The 21,156-nt window shown below is 49.8% G+C and overlaps 1 protein-coding gene and 1 long non-coding RNA gene across 3 annotated transcripts; one reads left to right on the top strand and one right to left on the bottom strand.

Annotated features, from left to right (window-relative positions):
- Nucleotides 1-807: 807 nt before the first annotated feature.
- Nucleotides 808-14,422, bottom strand: ABHD4 (abhydrolase domain containing 4, N-acyl phospholipase B). Of its 2 annotated transcripts, none has more exons than XM_002718059.5 (7): nucleotides 14,298-14,422; nucleotides 11,070-11,158; nucleotides 9,033-9,405; nucleotides 8,732-8,886; nucleotides 6,531-6,642; nucleotides 3,009-3,195; nucleotides 808-2,294 (listed from the first exon to the last, which is right to left on the bottom strand). In XM_002718059.5, the coding sequence occupies exons 1-7, from the start codon at nucleotides 14,357-14,359 to the stop codon at nucleotides 2,205-2,207; spliced, it is 1,068 nt and encodes a 355-aa protein (XP_002718105.1). In that variant the 5' UTR covers nucleotides 14,360-14,422; the 3' UTR covers nucleotides 808-2,204. The 2 variants fall into 2 exon arrangements, with proteins under 2 accessions (XP_002718105.1, XP_008267564.1); XM_008269342.3 differs by having other exon boundaries at nucleotides 14,187-14,410.
- A 71-nt stretch (nucleotides 14,423-14,493) lies between these two features.
- LOC138844648 (uncharacterized) lies at nucleotides 14,494-15,114 on the top strand. The gene is made up of 2 exons (XR_011380810.1): nucleotides 14,494-14,633; nucleotides 14,978-15,114. It is a non-coding gene; the product is annotated as an uncharacterized lncRNA (long non-coding RNA).
- The last annotated feature ends 6,042 nt before the right edge of the window (nucleotides 15,115-21,156 follow it).

The raw sequence follows: 21,156 nt of genomic DNA on the forward strand, positions 1-21,156 counted from the left end.
GAGCAGAGCTTTGTAGTAATCCCCGGGGGTTCACGCCAGCCAGCCAGCATTCATTCATCATTCATCAGGACCGGCGTCGTATTATGTAGGATCCTAGGCCCAGCTGGAGTCAGCCAGCGTGGAGCAGACATGGGAGGTAATGACTGGTACACTGTTTTGAACACTTGGCCTATCTCACATCTCTTGGCTTGATCAAAACAATCACTGAATATTAACTGTGTGCCAGACATGCCCCTCTCTTTATGTAGCTTATGGACCATGGAGGGAAAGAACATTAATTAAGTAACCACAAGTTTATGAGTTTTACAGAAGGGGCTGTTGAGTGTGCCAGGGAGAAACAGAACAGGAGGCTTCAGTCTAGTCTGGAGGGTCAGGGGATGGCTTCCCTGCATAAGGAGTGTTTGAGCTGGGATCCAGAGAATGAGTGGGAGTTGGGAGAACAGGCTGTAGGCAGCAGTGCCTGCCTAGGCCCACCTGGATTCAGGCGGGACAGGGTATTTAATGAGCTGTGGGGAGCACACAGTTCTGCCTGACTTTACTGCTGTAGACTCCTCATCCACCATGAGTAGTTCCAGGAACTCCAACACAAATGGGCTGGCTTAGGTGGAACACTGGGCTGGGTCTGGAGGGCAAATGGGGCCCTAGCCAGGGAGGGGCGGGCCAGGAGGCACCTCTTGGGACTCCCTTCTGCCCCAGGCATCCCCAGACTGTTGTGAAGTCCATGGGCTGTTGTAGGTGACCTGGACTTGATACAGACCACCTAGTACTCTTGTCAGAGCAGTAGAACACATCATTGTGACCGGCAGATTTACTCATTTCTTTATTAATATAGAAAAGGAGCCCTAGGCAGCTGGACCGGTGGCACAAAGCACCAGGGGTTAATACTATTCTGGTGATGGGTTGGCTTTACAAAAGTGAAGGGGCAGGCAAGAGCTGTCCTGGATCTGGGGCCCGGCCCAGCCTACTGCCCAGAACCTCAGAGCAGCACCTGGAATGAGCCCTGCAAGGGGGTTGACAGGTACTTTGGGGGTGGGATGAGCTGGAGACCACAGGGACAGATGGCAGAAGTAGGGTGTTAGGCAGTGACAACCAGCCTGTGGCTGATGAGGACAGGGAACTGTTGGCTTGAGGCTCCCCACTGTACCACGGGCAGGGCTCACAGTGGGCCTCAGCCCTGAGGGCAGGTAGAAAAATGCTGCAGATACCAGTGGGTATGGAGAATCCAGACATGGCTCTAGGGTTGAAGGGCCTTTCCCCTCCCCACCCTGCCAGGAGCCACTACATGAGGGGCTTCAGGGCCCAAGGCACAGAGGGAGGCTCAGAGGCCTCCCGGTTGGGAGGAAGAGGGGACAAGGAAGGAAGCAGTTGAGTGTCCCCAGCTTGGGTAGCTAGGGCTGAGACACAGGGCAGGAGAACAGCACCCCTACATGATGGGCGTGGAACACTGGGCAGGGATGGGCCTGTCCTTGGCCGGGGACTGTGACCAGCCTCATGGCAATGGTGCCTGTGTCAAAACTCAGCAAAAATCAAGTCTGCATAGGCACTGAATGTCTGCAGACCTGGGTTCAAGTCTCAGATCTACTGGAACTGGAGTCTCACACAGAGCTGTGCCATCATGGGCCAGCCGTGGCCAGGACAAGACACCTGTCCTCATCTGTCAATGAGGACTTTGTGTATGACCTCCTGTGTCACAGAAGGGATTCAGCAGGAGAAGGGTGCTCTTGGTAGTTAAGCTGGAACTGGTCCCAGCCAGACCCTGGATGGACCTGGCATGGGATGAGGGTGAGAGGTGATTGAGGAAGATGCTGTTTTCGCATGGAAGCTACCCCCATGAACACTCCAGAGCTAGCAAGGCTGCTGGGAGGAGGGAAAGGCTACAGCAGCGCGGGAATGTGGCTCGGTGCAGTCCCCCCTTCACAACCACCATCTGGGTAACACGTGGCATGGAGAGAATGGGGTAGCACTGGGCAACCCTTTATGTTCTTCCCTGGGTAGGGAGTGCAAGGCCTCTTGTGGCTTCTGCCTCCAGCCCTGGCATGGGTCCGGAGTGCTCTTTTTCACTGTGGTCCTGTCCTGGGGTCAGCCCAAGACTCTGCCTGGCTGGCATGTGTTAGTTGGAGAGGAAAGGACAGAGGGGGTGAGTAAGCAGACAGGGAGGCTACAGTGACTCTCTGGCTCTCTCCTCTTCCTCTGGAGAGAGCAGCTCAGTCCACCGAGTCGCAGATCTCTTCCACCACGGCATTGAAAATGTGTGGCTGGTCGGCGTAGACGTGGTGCGACGCACCCTCGATCTCCTGTGGAGAGAGGACCCAGTGGGCAGGACGGGCCTTTGTGCCTCACACTAGAAAACTGTCACACCATTGCTTCCCGCCCCGCCCCTGCCCCCCAGACTCGCTTGCCTGTCACTCACGAGGCCACTTTTCCCCACAGATCTTGGTACTTTCTTCTGGGAGTCAATGAATCCCAATGTCCCACTTCACTTTTTCCATGTCCAGTCACTGTATCTTTCCTTCCATGTGAGCCCCACCACTGGCCTGGTCCTTTTATCCAAAGGTTCAGTAAACCAGGACCCAGGGATAGCACCCAGCTCATTAAGCACACTCTTTGGCAAATGAGAGTAGGGTGGAGTAAGAAAAAAGGGAAGGCACAGGTTGGTGGGAGGGCCTCCACTATTCACGCTACCATTCATGGCTCTGGTTTGGGGGAAGAATTTTAAGCAGGCTGGAGAGGCAGCATGTGCCTGGCTGTTGAACAAGAACCTGTCTTTGAGCTGAACCAGGGCTACCCACAAGTGGATGCTCCTCTCTATGGTATCACAAAGAGAACTGAACCTTTCAAATCCATTGCCTCATCTCAGTTTGTGAGCTCCTCCTCCCCGCCCTGGACCTTTGGAAACCTTTCTTGACCCCAAGGCTGAGGGTTGATGGACAGTCGATCCATACGTGCTGACTTCCAGTGCACACAAAGCATTCCCACCTCAGCGCCCACCCCCCGGGCGGCCAGCGTACCATGTCTCGGACATAGGAATCTGGCCGCTGCATCTTCACCTTCTTCCCTGTGCTAGTATCTATCCAGGTGTTGGCCCCATAGATCATGGTGATGGGCACGTCTTTTCGAATCAAGTGAATTCGTTCGAGCATGGGGCGCCGGGCCCAGCCGAAGGACTCCATCATGGCTTTGAAGGCCGTCTCACCACTGGCAGAAGCAAAATAGAAAGAAGCTGTTAACAGAACAAACCCCACAGCAGAAAACGCCAACTTCTTGGTCTCTTCCAAGGCTGGGGCAGCATCTCAGTCATACTGTATCCCTTTCAAAGGGCAGCACTGGGCTCAGGAAACACTGATAAGATCTCCAGAGTTCTCCCATCACAGAAGTGAGGGAGGAAGACACACTTGTGAGCAACCCCATGGCCCTGTGAATTATCCCCAGATAGGAAGGGTTATTATTTCTTCATTAATATTTGTGTGTCATGCCCTGCTCCGTGTGAGGAGACCTACGAACAAGACAGATGAAGCAGCTTGCTCTCTTGGGGCTCACTGTAGCTCACACTTATGGGAGAGGGGCATTAAAGAACAAATCATATGATTCATTATTTAACCTCGAGTTTCCCAAGAAGGCTCTGAGCACACGGATGAGGGGCTTAGCATGCTGGGTGGAGCTCTGAGAGGGTCCAGGTGAGTGAACTCGGAGGGGAGAATCCTGCAGCAGGAGACAGGGCTTCCTGAGGAGACGCTGGAACCACAAGGACTCGGGGGGCAGCAGTTTCTGCTGAGTGAGAAGCAATAAACTCCAGCTTTAGCCATCTTCCTCCTTGGCCAGCTCCTCAGGCAGCACCAACTGAGGCTGCAGCGTGAGGGATCTGCAAGGCTGGGGCTGGTTGGGAGCTTTTGTTGGAGGTGAGAGTCACTGCCACCTCCTGGGTCTGACTTGTTGAGTGTAGTTACATCCTCGGTCTCCTCTGCACCTGCAGGACTAACTTTCTCACGGGAAAACTGGGGACAGTTCTACTCTGCCTAAGGTCATGATTAGGAAAATGAAAACATAGGTTGAGTACCCCTTATCTGAAATGCTTTGGGACCAGAACTGTTTTGGATTTTTTTTTTTTCTCAGATTTCGGGTATTTGCCTAAGCATAATGGTATCTTGGGGATGGGACCCAGGTCTATCAGGAAGTTCATGTTTCACATATACTTTACATACGTGGCCCTGAAGACAGTTTTATACAGTAGTTTTAGTATGCTGTGTTTTGACTGAGACCCATCGTATGAAGTCAGGTACAGAATTTTACACCTTTGGCATCATACTGGTACTCAAAAAGTTTAGGATTTTGGAACATTTTGGATTAGGGATGCTCAACTTGCATAGACAAAGCCCTTAAGTTCAGGTGAGGCAAGTATAGGTGCCCGTCAAACATTTCTCCCTTGGCCCAATTTCATGTTTTCCAAGTGATTGATAAGTGGACTTGTCAGAGTAACAACTCAAGAACTCAGGTGCTTCTAAAATTGAGTGATGGTACCCAGGGGCGAGGGACACGGTCATCACTGGTTTCATCTTTGCTTTCTCCAGGATGTGAGTAAGTTGCAAGATTATATATTCTGTGGCTCAGAAGGGGAGGCCATTGTGCAGAACTCGGCCTGGGATGAGGAATTTTGAGACTAGACCTGTGGGACTTCAGGTGGGGATGAGGCTGGCACTAAGCCCATGAGGCTGGGAGGCGCCAAGAGCAGGAAGCCTGGGTACCTGCTTTGACTGTTGAGCTGAAAGGTTCTATACCACTGCTTAATTGGGTCCCTTTCATTCACTGGGCTCACATGGAACATTGGATAGACAGCTCCCATGCTGCCCCAAAGCTTCTGGGTGTGGGCTAATGCTCACACAGCCCTGCTGGAATGCAAGGCCCCCACCTTCCTCACTGCTTTGGGCTCACCACAGGCAACTTGGACAGGCCTAGAAGAGGTGGGGCTTGAGGCTGGCACTGTGGTGCAGTGGGTTAATGCCCTGGCCTGAAGCACTGGCATCCTATATGGGCGCCAGTGTGAGACCCGGCTGCTCCACTTCCAATCCAGCTCTCTGCTATGGCCTGGGAAAGCAGTAGAAGATGGCCCAAGTCCATGGGCTCCTGCACCCTAGTGAGAGACCCACAAGAAGCTCCTGGCTCCTGGCTTCAGATTGGCCCAGCTCTGGCTGTTGCGGCTAATTGGGGAGTGGACCATCGGATGGAAGACCTCTCTCTCTGCCTCTCCTCTCTTTGTGTAATTCTGACTTTCAAATAAATAAATAAATCTTAAAAAAAAACAAACAAAAAAAAAAACAAAGATAGAGGCAGGGGCACTCAGCAGCATGGAATGAGGCACCATGGTATCAGCAACTCCCAGCTCACTGCTGTAGGGCACGGTTATCTCCCTGGCTCTGCCCTAGCTGCCGACATTGCCAAGACTTCAGATCTGCAAGCTTGCGGGGCCTGTTATGTAAGTGAGCAGCCATAGATAAGAACTTTTCAGGGTCCTGGGCACACTCCTCAATCTCCAAGGGATGTGAAGGAATTTCGGTCCCAATATGAGTTATTTCAGAATTAAACTTTTTTTTTTGTTTTTTTGTTTTTTTTTTGTTTTTTTTTTTTTGTTTTTTTTTTTTTTTGACAGGCAGAGTGGACAGTGAGAGAGAGAGAGACAGAGAGAAAGGTCTTCCTTTGCCGTTGGTTCACCCTCCAATGGCCGCCGCGGCCGGCGCGCTGCGGCCGGCGCACCGCGCTGATCCGATGGCAGGAGCCAGGAGCCAGGTGCTTTTCCTGGTCTCCCATGGGGTGCAGGGCCCAAGCACTGGGCCATCCTCCACTGCACTCCCTGGCCACAGCAGAGGGCTGGCCTGGAAGAGGGGCAACCGGGACAGAATCCGGCGCCCCGACTGGGACTAGAACCCGGTGTGCCGGCGCCGCTAGGCGGAGGATTAGCCTAGTGAGCCGCGGCGCCGGCCTCAGAATTAAACTTTAAAATGCATAACCTCTCACTGAACAATTCTATTGGTAGCTATGGATTTTACAAATATAGTTATGCATGTGTAACTATACATGCAAGGAGCTCCTTAAAGCAAAGCAAATGGTATTTTAGATTTTTTAGATTTTTAGATTGGAAATATTAAGGAAATTTGGGAACCACAGGTCTGGGACAGAAGACTTTTTTCTTCTGTTCTTTTTTCTCCTTTTAAAAAATACCACATTTGTATCACGTTTTTAATTTAAAAAAGATCTGTTTGAACATTTTCCAGACTGTTGTCCATCAGACCAACTGCCTATCTCCAGGGGAGGGGGAGGAACGTCCTCTCTAGACGGGCAGAATGTTTAATTAAGTGATTATCTTCTACATTCTTTCATGCCCATCCCCAGGGAACTCTCTGGAAATGCTCAAGCCTGCTACTGCCTCTGCTCCCCTCATGGAGTCAGAGCCTTGTGGAAGAAGTAAAGCACAGAACTCCAGCAGCTGGAGTTTCCTCTCCGGACCGTCCACCCCGGGCCCGTTCTGGAGCTGCACTCACCTGGGGTTCTGCGCATTGCAGTGGTAGATATACTCCGATATGGTGTCATCTTCAAAGAAGTCTGCAAACTTGCGCTTGAAGTCAGGCCGGAATCGCTGCACCAGGCCAGGCCCTGAGAGGGGACAGACAAACACTGGGTGGACACTTGTTTTGTTTTTTGCTTTATATACATTTAATATTGCAGCAGCAGTAAAAGTGTAGGAGTCTATTTGGGAAGCTGCAAGTGACTTTAAATGACTGTGTTAGTTGGTTACCAGGGAATTTAGGAGCAGCCTAACATCACTGAGGAACCAGGTTATTAAGCTCAATGAAGTTCCAAGATCTTTTCCTGTGAAGATCACAGGCCCCACAAGAGTCTACGGTTGGGACGCGTTTCTTTCACAGCCTGAGCTGAGTTCTCTTTCTCCCTGAGACTCTTCCATGGCCTTTTACTCTTCTGAAGGTAGCAGCTGAAACTAGACTACCTCCCGAGAGCCTTCTCATTTTCAGGCCTGTAACAGGATACGGGGAGAGATCAGCCCGACAACACTGCTGTCTGACTCAGGGCACACTGTTTTAGCAAATCGGTTGCTTTCACCTTCCTTTATGGTACACAATCAAGCAAGAAGGCACCCAAAACAGATTAAAAAACCGGGCCTAATAGTCACCACCTCATCTCTCTCTCTTCTGGTCTTCTCTCTGCTTATGGGAAGCTAAGAGGTGACAGGGAGGTCAGTCACGGCTGGGGAAGTGCAGTGAGGACCCTGGCTTCCTTCCTGGTGCAGGCCTTTATGGCTGCCAGGCAACCCCCCCCCCAACCCCCCACAAAGTCTCAGCTCTAACGCTTGGGCGTGAACCTGGCCAGATGCAAAGCCAGAGAAGGGAGAGTGGTTAGGGCAAGGCTTCTCCCTGGGAAGGACTATGGGCTGTCCATTGGGGTCTACATTCCTGGGAGCCATGAAATGGTCAGTCCTCTGCCACTCACTTGCTTTTGGCACCTGTATCTCTTGCTAGCCTTCCTTTCTCCCAGAATGCCTACACTCCTCCTCTACTCAAATGGTCATTTCTCCCCCTCTATCTGGAGCCATTCTGTGTTACTAGAGGGATCTAGAGAGATAACTCTTATTTAGCCATTTACTCAGAATAATAATAGACTGTAGAACATTACTATAAACACATAAGCTATCAGTGTAGGATGGGAGTCACTACTCTTCTCCAAGAAAGGATTCTGCTCTTTTAATTTACTGGAGTAAAAATTCCCCCAAGGGAAGGGTGTAGATGGTGTGAAGTCAGAAGGTCAGAAGCTACTGATAATATTTGCGATGGCTGGCTATCCCTCTCTGCCTCCTTCCTTTTTACCTACAGAATTTGCTGATGGCTAGTAAGTGCTAGGAGACCCAGAGCAGATAAGATGCGGTGCTTTCCTGGAGCAGGGCATAGTTCAGGTAGGCTTGCCTGCCACTGTGGCTCTGGTTCTGGGCCCTCCCAGTTGCAGATACTGGGTGAGTCATAGGGATGGGAACCAGTCATGGTTTCTGAGCTGGAATTACCAATAGACTGTCATGAAAACTCACACATGAAGCAGAGCAAGAGTCAGCTCTCAGTCTCTTCCTCTCTCTGGAGGTCCCAGGGCATGGGGATACCTGTTCTGTTCCACTCATTCCTTGCATAGGACAGCTTTTCCCATGCAGATGAAGGAGTAAAAAGAATCTTTTAGGGGCCAGCATTGTGGTGTAGCAGGTTAAGAGGCCGCCTACAGCTCCGGCATCCCATATGGCTGCAGATTCTTGGCTGCTCCACTTCTGATCCAGCTCTCTGCTGTGGCCTGAGAAAAGCAGCGGAAGATGGCCCAAGTGCTTGGGCCCCTGCCACCATGTAGGAGACCCAGATGAGGCTCCTGGCTCCTGGCTTCTGCCTGGCTCAGCCCCAGCCGTAGCTTTTGTGGCCATCTGGGGAATGAACCAACACATGGAAGATCTTTCTGTCCCTCCATTTTTCTCTGTAACTCTGCTTTTCAAATCAATAAATCTTTTCTTTTTTAAACAAAATAATTTTCTAAAACCTCAAAGAGATCTGGTCCAGAGTATTAGCTTCAATAGCGATGTGAAGCCCATTCACACTTTTTATGAATAAGTGGGGATGGTGGGAATCCAGAGGCAGTGGGGCTTGGTTGAATGGGACAGCCTTGGTTTAAACAGATCCTTCATCTGTAGGCTACTCACCCCAGGGCCCAGCTACTCGAAGAACAGCCAGTGGATTGGAACGCCCCAGAACAGAGGCCACAGCCTTGACCCAGGTTGGAGGTGTGCGGATCTCACTGGGGTCGGTTGGTCGAAGGGGAAAGCCCCACGGGTCCACCAGGATGAGGTGTTTGACTCTACATTGAAAGAGGAAAGAGGAAAAGACACATTGTATTCACCTGGAGGTAAGGCAGTCCTTCAGTTGAGTGGGAAGGAGAGAACTACCGGAAATGAATACTGGAAAGGAGGGAAGTCACAGGGGAGCAGGGTGGCCGCTGAGTACCTTTCAGGATATTTGATCGAGTAGGAGGTGGCCAGGAACCCTCCCAAACTGTGCCCCAGGAGGATCATGCTGGGGATCCCCATGGTCTCCCGCCACGTCTCTATTGAGGTCACAAATTCATCTTCGGCCCCCTCTGGGTCCCTGGGGAATGTTGGCCTCGAGCTTCTCCCAAAGCCAAGTAGATCGAAGGTGTGCAGAGTGCGCCGGGCACTCAGCGAATCCATGTTGAGGATCCAGAGGCCCACGCCGCCCCCAAAGCCATGCACCATCACCAGCGGGGTGCGGTCCTTCTGCTCAGGGCTCACAGTCACCGTCCAGATCTTGTTCTGGTTTGGGAGGGACACATATCGGGCCAGGAACTTGTTCTGGAGACCTAGGGTGGGGAGAATCCCAGGGTGAATCACAAGACTGCTTCCTGACACTGTTGCTGTTTTCTGATTTCTCTGCATTCCCAAGTCCTCACCACCTTCCTCAGCTCTTTGTCTCTACAGCCCTCTGACCGCTGGCATTAGGCAAGCTCCTCTGAGTGCCCTTCTTGTCTGGGCCTCGGTGTTGATCCCCATCCCGTCTTCAGCCTGCTCAGTCTTAGCAAGACTAAGTCAGGTTGGCAAGAATCCCCTCACCCTATATATCTAATCAAGTTCCTCTTCTCCCACCTTTGCTGTATACGTCCTTGATCTTCTTTCAGCAAGAATCTCTGTTTGGGTTGGTTAAGCAAGATCTTCCCTTGTACACAGTGTCTCCTCTTAGTAATTTTCCATCCACTGATCCCCTCAACTGATCCTTGCCTATAAATCCACACCTGTCCCCGCTGTATTTGGAACGAAGTCCGATCGCTGTCCCTTATAGTAATAGTCTTGAATAGTCCTTACTGATTCAATAAGTGTTGGAGTCACTTTTTCTCCTCCATCCCTTTTGCATCTGTGTCTTGGGGCTTGACAGATGAACAGAATTGTGGTCTAACCAGGTGGAGGAGGTAATGGGTGCAGATTGAGCCTTGGGTTTATTTATCTTAGACAGTGAGGTGGGGCAATGCTTGCTGTGGTTGACAAAAATCAAAATCACATGACAGAGCTGTCTGAATGAGGGAGCCTGGAGCCTGGACTTAGGCTTGAAAGCTGTGACTGCTCTGCAGCTGCACTTACTCAGGCCCATAGAGAGTGGGTAGCCAGGGCTGGGGCAGTGGGAGTGGGAAAGATTGTAGGGGAAGTATGGGAGGTGTTGCTGTTCAGGGTTGCACTGTCCCAGCGTAGCACTGCCCATGAGAGCTGGCCTGTGTGAACCACTGGCAATCAGATAGATGGGTGGAACACAGGAAATCTAATATGAGGAGATGCAGGATTGCTGGTCCCCAGAGAGGAAAGTGACAAATTTAAGAAGTATTTGTGTGTTTAGGAAAGGGAGAAGCAGAGGAATGTGGGAGAAGGAATGAGAAGGAAACATCATATATGTTTGTGTGTGCTATGTGTTACACACTTTGATATGTATAGCATTTGAGACAGAGCTAGCATAGGATGAGAAAGATGCCGAGGGACCACCATCACAGAATATGGTGTCCTGGGGTCAGCATTGTGGCATAGTGGGCTATGCTGCTGCCTGTGATGTGGGCATTCCATACAGGCACCAGTTCATGTCCCATCTGCTCCACTTCTGATCCAGCCCCCTGCTAATCTACCTGGGAAGGCAGCAGAGGATGACCTAGGTACTTGGGCCCCTGCCACCCACATGGGAGACCCAGAGGAAGCTCCTGGCTCCTGGCTTCAGTCTGTCCCAGCCCTGGCTGTTGCAGCCATTTGGGGGAGTGAACCAGAGGATGGAAAATTTGTCTCTTTCCCTCTCTGACTGTAACTCTGCCTTTCAAATAAATAAAATCTTAAAAAAAAAAAAAAAGAATATGGTGTCCAGTTGTCCAGTGCGAATCCCCTCCTCCTACCCCAAACACTGTTAGTTGGCAGTCAGTGTACCCAACTCTGGGAAGGCCCTGCATCTTTCTTGAGCCTCCCAAAGAGGGTGGGACAAGCAGTCCCTTTTACTTACACTGGAGGATCCTGGCTTCCACATTCTTCAGCTGAGACATGGAAGTTGGGCGCCAAGTGGGCAGCCAGCTGCTCAGCCAGCCTTGAGGCCTGGGACAAGGAGACACAGAGATGCTCATTGGCGACAGTGGAAGGGCAACACTGATGCTCAGCCTCACTAGCGGTTATGAAAGCATTATCAGGATACAGGGTGTTTCCCAGCCTCAGGAGTCCTGCCCACATGGCAGCTGACAATGCCCTGGCTGCCTGAGAGTCTGTTCCTCTTCTCTGGTGGATGGCTGTTACAACAACGCATCCCCATTTCAACAGATATTCAGAACAGCATGTACAACACTTCACAGTTTGCAAAGTTCTCTCACATGTACTATCTCACTGAGATCACAACTCCCCTTTATTACTGGTTCTCATAAAAGGAGATGATAAGGGGCACAGAAGCAACTTTGAATCACTGTTTGTTATCGTTAGCCATTCCCTGGACTAGCTGTCCTTCTGGTGTGGGACAGACACAGTCTCCCACCACCTGCCCTCCTCCAAGCCTCAACTGAACTCTCGGATAACCAGTCAGTCCAGTTCTGAACATGGAGATGGGCGGACAGGGAGCAGAAAGACCTAGGTTCAAGGCCTGCTGTGGTTCACTGACAAGACACAGGCTGCCTCTGGCTTTGTGTTCCACATTGTAAAATGAGCAGAAAACCTGCCTATGTCCTTGGCTCCCATGGCACACAGTAAAACAGGTAAGACAACTGGTGCTTTCTCTTCCATACCCAGGGACTTTAAGTCATTGCATGGAAGAGGTTAAAAGCTCCAGCTTTTGGTGAAACACACACACACAGCCCTCTGTATATGAATCGCTTTACTATCACTGATAAGCAGGATGGCTCTGGCCCATTACACAACCTGTCTTTGCGTGTGTAGACACGTAAGGGACCTCATGAGGTACCTGGCACAAGTTAGATGGTTAATAAATGATAGATTTTATACAAATTCCTCTCGCATTCCATGTGGAATTTCTCTTTTCTTGACCTCTGCCTGGGACACCAAGAGCCATGGAAGGGGCATTCTGTATGGGAGCGAGAGGGACCATTACCAAGCCCCTGGCACACACTGAAAGCCCCACACATCATTTGAAGCACAGAATTTTGGATTAGGATAGTTGCTTAGGAATCATCTAGTCCAGCCTCTTTATTTTACCAATGTCCAGAGAGATCAGACAGCAAGTTAGAAAAAGAATGGGAATTAGCACCCAGATTTCAACTCCACATTTCTCAGGACCCTTATGCTGGACCTTGAAGCCTTGGCTCTTCAAAACCATTCACGTATACTCACGCTACATAACCACATTTTCATCCTTGGCTCTGTTTTCTGAAGGCAGGCTGTAATCTTAGCACTGCCACTCACCAGCAATGTGACTCTGGGCACAGTATTTGGCTTCTCTGTGTCAGAGTTTCCTTATCTTTAATGGGAAGTAATAACAGTGTACACCTTGTAAAACAGTTCCAAGGATTAAATGAGTCAATGTATCTAGAGCACATAGAATAATGCCTAGAACAAGATAAACTTCTAATAAATGTTCTTTCCCTCCTAGCTACATAATAAGCTGTCTGCATTCCCAGTGTTTTCCATGTAGCAACCCTTAATGGATGTCTGAAGTTTGAAAGAAAAAATGGGGTCACAGCTGAGCATGGTCCCTGGATGGCTTTAGCCAGAGCAGAGCTGAGGGTCTCAATGAGTCTTATTCTACAGAGACTCAGAGCTCTGTCAGTACTCTGCTGGAATTCTTTATAGGCTTATCGCAGGAGGACCTAGACCACAGAATTTTGCCAGTCTTAAAGAGAGACAAACTGTCTCCACATCATAGATTCCAAGAAAAGTCAGATCCCACCTCTGGACCCCACATTGCCCTGTAGCTGCCCAAAGCAGAGCTAAGAAGAAACTCTCCCCCCTGGCTTCCTGGCTGCTCAGCACACATTCCCTGATTGTGTGTGTGTGTGTGTGGGGGGGCTTACAACTTTACCTGCCTTCTTCACCAGAAATATTAAAAATAAAGCACTGGAAACAGTACTTGGCACACTGAATCTATTCAACACTATCAGGAGGTAAGGGGTGGGGTGGGAAAGTGAGGCAATGAGCAGAGAAATCACTTCCTTGAGCTTAGCCTGGCCAGGTGGTCTCTGACATCCACATGCGGGTGAAGCCAAAGGTGCTGAGAGAGAATCTAGATCCCTGTGGCCTAGGGCAAGTCTCCTAGTTTGTGTGGGACTGGCTTCTTCCCTTGTAAAGATGAGCTAAATTACTCACTACATCTCTTCCAGTTCTCCTATTGTGCTTCCTGAAGTCATTCTAGGCATTGTCAATTCCCTATTGGTAGAGTTATCTTGGAAAGCAGCGGTCTCCTGGGCAGCCCTTCAAGCCCAGGAAGCGATTTATTATTGCCATAGATTTCATTAGTTTTGTAGGCTGCCAGGTCCACAGGTCTGGAAAGGAGACTACTGGACCCAGGGAAGGCCGCGTTCTGGTGAAACCAAAGCTTGCCTGGGAGCTGAGTCATTCTCCTGGAAGCAACTTTTCCTGGCCCTGTCAGACGGTGACCTGCTAAGTCGCACCACCTACAGGTGGTAGCTATCCCAAGCCTGGTGCCCTTGAGACGGTGGTAACAAACCCCGGTAACTCCAGTTCTGAGATGCTGTTAAGAGGACCGAAAGCACTGTCAGCCAGGCTCGCCAGCAGCTCGGCGTTTGAACGGGCGAGAGCAGAGGGCACTTGCAAGTCCGTTAGTGCACATCAACCTCAGCGCCGTGGAGAGCTCGCCCTCTTCTTCCCACGCCTTCTCCTTGCCAGGCGGAGAGGCTCTGTCTACACCCACGGTTACCGAATCGGGCAAGTCTAGACCAGCGCACCAGGGCTGCTACCCCCGCACCCGCATCCCACGAGCTTGCTTTTAGGGGTGCCTCACACATTGCCACTGATGCTGCCCCCCGCCCCGCCCCGCGCTAGGGGAGCCAGAGGGGCAGTTGCGAAGACGACCCGGCTGCACGCAAACTCATCCACCATCACCCGGCAGGCTCCGGGCAGAAGCAAAGCAAGCCAACGCCACCGCCAGCCCTCCCCGGAGGCCGACCTGAGAAAGACAAGGCGGGAAGGTGTCTAAAGCTGTTCCTCAGCCACAGTCCCGGGATCGTGGCCCAGAGAGAGAGAGAGAGACAGAGAGAAAGGGACGGGATTAACTCACTGCTGCTCCAGATCATCAGCCATAGTAAACAAGCCCCGCTGGGTCGAGCCGAGCCAGCCCATCCCTCCGCCTGACGCTGCACCAGCTGACCTAGGCGGGCTTGGCTCACAAAGGGGGCGTGGCCGCGCGGCGCCGGCGAGGGGCGGGGCCCCGGGGCTAGCTGGCCGGTGGCTCGAAAGTAAGCCTGGTCACAGGTCTGGGGGACAGTGAGGGAGCCAGGTAGTAGTAAACACACACACACACACACACACACACACACACACACCCCACAGTGGCGTCCCCAGCCGGCGCTCCATTCTTTCATAGTGACAAGGAAGATGGCCTTCAGCCTGGCGGGTGAGACCCCAAACTCCAACTTCAGAGCCACTGCCACTCCTGACTCCAGCTTACCGCTAATGCGTGCCCCGGGAGGCAGCAGGTGCTGGCTCAGGTGGCTGGGTCGCCTCCACCCTCGTGGGAGACCGGGATCGAGTTCCCAGCTCCTTGCTTCAGCCTAGCACAACCTCGGCCTGACCTGGCGGGTGCAGGAGCGGATGGGAACTCTCTCTGTCGAGTTTGTCTCTCAACAGCAACAGAGAGTGTTAGAGCTGAACTGTCCCTGCACGCTCACACACTCCCCTTTGGGCTTCCTTTGATAGCTCCCTCCCGCTGAAGCCCACCTCGGTATTCCTTCTCCTCAGATGCTGAAGCTGCTCACAGAGCCGGCACGGACGGTGGAAAGCTCCTGCAAAGGACCTGTGGGCCTGTTTCTCAAGGAAGAGTGCCAGACTGGAGAATAAAGAACAGGATGCCTACTTGCGTTTGAATTGATAAACAAGTAATGTCTTTTAGAATAGGTATGTGCTGTGCAATGTTTGGGACCTAACTAGGCTCCCCACGTTTTATCTGTGACCCTAAACTTAGGTGACATTGGAGAGAGCATTCCTTTGCTCTGGGGATGGACCTGGCCCCAGCTGACTTTCCAGGGAGAAAAGCAGCTCAATGCGCAGGGTCTCCCTCAATTCTGAGGATTCCTCACCTGAGCCAAGGAAGGGCATTTGAAGGACTAACCTATAAAGGCTTCTGCTTTAGGTGTGTGGTGTGGGGCCATGGAAGGTGAGGTGACTGGCTTAGCTCTGGTGTCCCCAGCGCCCTTTAGTCATGCTCAGGAGGGACGCCAAATCTCCAGGTTGACTGCAGAATTTACATGAATGGTAGGCACAGCCTGGTGTCCCTGGAGCTGTCAGATTTCAGAGGATCCCCTTGGTTATGTTCAAGTCAGACTTGGGGGTGGTGGTGGCTAGGGTGGGAGGATGCTGGTGCGGAGAGGTTTACCACGCCTTTTCATTAGCCTTCCTGCAGGGCTCAGCAGATTCTGAGTTTTCTTCTTGTAACACGGTTGTTAAACTGAAGTTAGCAGGACTTAAAGTTTGAGAGAACTGGCAATTATGCAATTTTGGGGCCAAGGAATTTGCAAGATGTGTGGGCCAAGCTAGTACAGACAGCAAAGGATTCATCTCATTCATTGGACAAAGAACAGTGGTCCTAAACTTCAGCGTGCATTCAAATCCTCTGAAGGGCTTGGTAAATATTCAGATTCCCTTTCCCCGCCCTCTGAAATTCTAATTCAGGTGGTTTGGCTTGACGCTAGAAAGCTGCATTTTTAAGGGAGCATTCAGATGCTGGTGCCTGATGAGACTTAGTTAACTAGAAGCATAGATTCTAGGATCAGAGCCTGGGTTATGGTCCACTGCATGCCATTGGGCAGGTTACTTAGTATGTTTTCATTTCCTCCTTTGGCTGCCTTCTTATTGTGAGAACTAACCAAGATAATTCAAATAAATACTTAGTATACTTGTTTATGCTATTATGTTACTTATTGTTACCATTATTCAAATCCAAGTATTATGTTAGGTACTAACAACACAATTATCAGAAAGTAAGAAATACCCTGCTCTAGTGGTGAACATAAACTTTCTACCTGCTGCTGGGTTGTTCTTGATTTTGTAGAGTTGGAAACTTTGTAGTCAGAGCTCAGCTCAAACTTCCTCTCTTCTGAGGCCTTTCTTGACCACAGGCTCTCACAGGGACTCCCATCACTCTATCACATTATCCTATTTTTAGTTTCCTCATAACACCATGATCTGAAATTCCATTGCATATTTGTTTACTCACCTATAATCAGTTTCACTCCACTATAGACTGTTCCATTGGGAAATTACTCTGGTCCTCTGTCTTGTTCCCAGCATCCAGAAGAGGGTGTGACGCAGAGGAGGGGCTCAGCACTTGTAGGATAAATGCATGGATGGAAACTCTAGTGAGGAGGCAGAAGCATGAACAATTATCTATAAAATAACATGAGCGGGATGGGAATTTGGCACAGAAATTCAGATACTGCTTGGGATACCGGCATATATTGGAGTGCATGGGTTTGAATCCTGGCTCCACTTTTGATTTCAGTTTCTTGTTAATGTGCACCCTGGGAGGCAGCAGGTGATGGCTCAAGTACATCATATATAACCTTAACTAGCTACCCACATGGTAAACTCAGATTGAGTTCCAGGCTCCTGGTTTTGGTTTGGCCCAGCCCCAGCTCTTGTAAACATTTGGGTAGAGAATTAGCAGATGTAGAGTTTCTCTCTCCTTTCAAATTAATAAAAGTAAATTTTTAAAAAAGTGCTGCATCCCGCCGCGGCTCACTAGGCTAATCCTCCGCCTAGCGGCACCGGCACACCGGGTTCTAGTCCTGGTCGGGGCGCCGGATTCTGTCCCGGTTGCCCCCCTTCCAGGCCAGCCCTCTGCTGTGGCCAGGGAGTGCAGTGGAGGATGGCCCAGGTGCTTGGGCCCTGCACCCCATGGGAGACCAGGAAAAGCACCTGGCTCCTGGCTCCTGCCACCGGATCGGCGCGGTGCGCCGGCCGCAGCACGCCGGCCGCGGCGGCCATTGGAGGGTGAACCAACAGCAAAGGAAGACCTTTCTCTCTGTCTCTCTCTCTCACTGTCCACTCTGCCTGTCAAAAATAAAAAAAAAAAATTAAAAATTTATTTGAAAAGCAGAGTGATGGGAGAGAGTGAGAATGAGATCTTCCCTTTGCTGGGCCAGTCTCCAAATGCTTGCAACAGTCAGGGTTGGGTTAGGCCAAAGCCAGGAGACAGGAACTCTCGGCAGGGTGACAGGAATCCAAGTACATCAACTGTTGCATTCCCGGCACATTAACAGTAAGCTGGATCTGAAATGGAGGCGGACTCAATCCCAGGCACTCAGATATGGGATACAGGTGTCTCAGGCAGCAGCTTACTGCACCACAACACCTGCCCCAGAAAATGCCTTTTATAACCGTAGTTAATAGATTCCTTATGGTATCCCCAGAGTTGGGACACTGCAGGATTGGGCTGGATCTGCTAATATTACACAGAGTGGAAAGGATTTTCATTGCCCGCTCTAAGCGGCCTTAGAGTGAAATGTAAGGTGATTTACTGGTGGGGTAAAATGTAAGGCGCTTGCTTCTCCTCATTTTGAGGACAAGCCATAAACGCGCAAGTAGAAAGAATAAATTCCCCTTCTGCTTCCAACGCTTGTCATTTTATGTCTGATTAAAGTGGTCATGGTCTTTGTGAATGGAAGCTAATTTGACAAACCCTCTTTTCTGTGCCTTTAAGTCACCGTTAACTAATTCAAAAGTAGGTGGAGCTATAAACGGATAGCTCAGGCCTGGCAGGAACAGATGCTTGTTTGGTTTCAAACGAGTGTCACTGCCTCGAGTGGACTGTGAACAGGTGTGACTCAGACTCAACCCAGATACTGAGCAGAATAGCTCTCCAGTCTCCTGTCCACGGACAACCACGTGTGGCTACGTAGATTTAAGTGAATAAAAATCAAATAACATTTTCTTAGCCACAGTAACTGTATTCCCAGTGCTCAATAGACATATGTGGCTAGTGGCTACCATCTGGACAGGCCAGAGACATTTTCAACTGCAGAGAAAACCCCACTGGACAGAATTTATTCAGCACTGATGGTTTCAGCTCTGTCATAGGGAGTGTTCTATTCTTGGAAAGGACAACATGGGGGATTTCCTTATGTGTGCCAGGGAGGAGACAGGACTAAGGCACTCACTGGATTCTCAGAGAACTAGGAGAGAGGGAAATCGGACACAGGAGCCTGCAAAGTTGTTTCACTCCATCAGGGACTGGAAGGATGAAGGGACATTGGCTCGTTGAGGATATCTGCCTCTTTCCTAGGACTTGATCAGGAACATGATATTTTAGAAATCTGACTTTTTTCTGTTGCAATAATTTCTCTTAAAAATTTTGCTTTTGAAAATAATAATGTGGGGGCTGGTGCTGTGACACAGAGGGTTAATGCCCTGGCCTGAAGCACTGGCATCCCATATGGGTGCCAGTTCTAGTCTGTTGCTCCTCTGCTGTGGCCTGGGAAAGCAGTGGAAGATGGCCCAAGTCCTTGGGCCCCTGCACCCATGTGGGAGACCCAGAAGAAGCTCCTGGCTCCTGGCTTTGGATCGGCACAGCTCCAGCTGTTGCGGCCATTTGGGGAGTGAACCATTGGATGGAAGACCTCTTTCTCTCTCTCTGCCTCTCTCTGTTAACTCGGACTTTCAAATAAATAAATAAATCTTCTAAAAATAAAGAAAATAACAATGTGTTTTATTTGTTCTATTAGAGAACAAGGAAAGGGGGGATGGGTCATACAGGGGCCCAAGTTAGAAAGGTGGGGCTGGCACGTGGCACAGAGGATTAAGTTTCTGCTTGCCATGCCAGCATCCCATATGGGTGCCAGTTCGAGTCCCAGCTGCTCCACTTCTGATCCAGGTCACTGCTAATACACCCAGGAAAGCAGTAGAAGACGGTCTAATGCATGGCCTACAGCGCTGTGGCATAGCAGATAAAATCTCTGCCTGCAGTGCCGGTATCCCATATGGGCACCAGTTTGAGTCCTGGCTGCTCCAGTTCTGATCCAGCTCTCTGCTCTTGCCTGGGAAAGCAGTAAAAGATGGCCCAAGTATTTGGGCCCTTGCACCCTTGTGGGAGACCTGGAAGAAGTTCCTGGCTCAGCTTTGGATTGGCTCAGGCTCTTGTGGCCATTTGGAGAGTGAACCAGTGGATGGAAGACCTCTCTATCTGCCTCTGCCTTTCAGATAAATAAATAAATCTTTTTTTTTTTTTTAATAAGATGGCATAAGTGCTTGGGTCCCTGTAACCCACATGAGAGACCTGGTTGGAGTTCTGAGCTCCTGACTTTCGCCTGACCTGGCCCTGGCTGTTGCAAGCATTTGGGGGTAAACCAACAGATGGAAGATTCTCATTCTCCCTCTCCCTCTTTCTCTCTCTCTGTCACTCTGCTTTTCAATAAATAAATAAATAAATAATTTTTTAAAAAGATGCTGGTTAAGACTCCTGCATCCATTATCAGAGTGCCTGAGTTCCATACCCAGCTCCAGCTCCTCACTATAGCTTCTGATTAATGCAGACGCTGGGAGGCAACAGTGGTGTCTGGAGTAATTGAGTTTCTGCCACTCAGGTGGGAGACCTGGGTTGAGAGACTTGGGTAGGACCACTCCTACAGTTTTGGGCATCTGGAGAATTAAACAGCTGATGCATGTAATCTTTCTTTCTCTCTCTCTCATCTGTCTCTCAAATGAATTAAATTTTTAAAAAGGTGGAGCTGTTACATGTAATAGTAGTAGTAGAGTGAAGCAAAAATGGGAATTGTAAGGCAAAGGTGAAAATATAAGGGGAAGGAATTGGAAAAGAGATTCCTGTGGATATTTTCTTTAGAAGAGCTTTTCTTTGTTAAAATAAAATTTATTATTTTTATTTATTTGAAAGAATTACAGGGACACACACACACACACAGATATCTTCCATTAGGGTCCTCGCCCCAAATGGCAGCAACAGCTGGGGCTGGGCTAGGCTGAAGCCAGGAGTCTGGAACTCTATCTGGGTCTCCTGTGTGGTGGCAGGGGTCCTGCTGCTTTCCCAGGTGTATTAGCAGGGAGCTGGATTGAAAGAAGAGTAGCTGGGACCCGAACCAGTACTCCAATATAGGATGCTGGCATTGTGGGCATTAACCCACTGCACTACAAAGCTGCCCCCTAGAAAAGCTTTTCTACTCAAACTTGGGAAGATTTGTGTAGAGAGACTAGATGTAAAATCATGGATTTTGGCCTTGAAGGGAGACTTCCTGCTCCCCTGCTGTCCCCCTGTTTTATGAAGTTGAGTGTTTTAGCAGTAGAACTCCTATGGCTACTCAGACTTTAGCCTCAACGTATAAATCTGATTTGCCCACTGAGAGCCATCTGAGTTTCAATCCCTGTAGTGTCCTCTTTTGCATGCCTAAAATATCGGGCTTTGTAGTTTGGCCAATCGCTTACTTATTCAAGAAATAAGGGAAGCAGACATAGTTCATTCTTAGAATAATGATAGTTAATAAGAGCAAACATTTATTGAACTAAAAAAAAAAAAAAGGAAAACTATGTCCCAAGCACTATACTGATTTGTTAATGTTTAACATTATCTCATTTAACCCTCACAACATACAGTGATCCAAGTATTGTTATTTCCATGTTACAAAAAAGGAAAATGAGACTGCCAGATGAAGTAACCTGTCTCAGATTAGGCAACTGGTAAACAGTAGAATCATGCTTCAAACTTAGGTTGGTTTGACCCTAGAGCTTGCACTCTTAGCTACTGCTTTGGGTATGAGTTTTTTTGTTTTTAAAGATTTATTTATTCATTTGAAAGTTATGGAGAGGCGGGGCGGGGGGAGAGCTCTTTCATCCACTGGTTCACTCCCCAGATGGCCTCAATGGCTGGAGTTGTGCCAATCTGAAGCCAGGAGCCAAGAGCTTCTTCTGTATTT

Source organism: Oryctolagus cuniculus, chromosome 12 (assembly GCF_964237555.1).
Source record: "Oryctolagus cuniculus chromosome 12, mOryCun1.1, whole genome shotgun sequence".
NCBI classification, from domain to species: Eukaryota; Metazoa; Chordata; class Mammalia; order Lagomorpha; family Leporidae; genus Oryctolagus; species Oryctolagus cuniculus.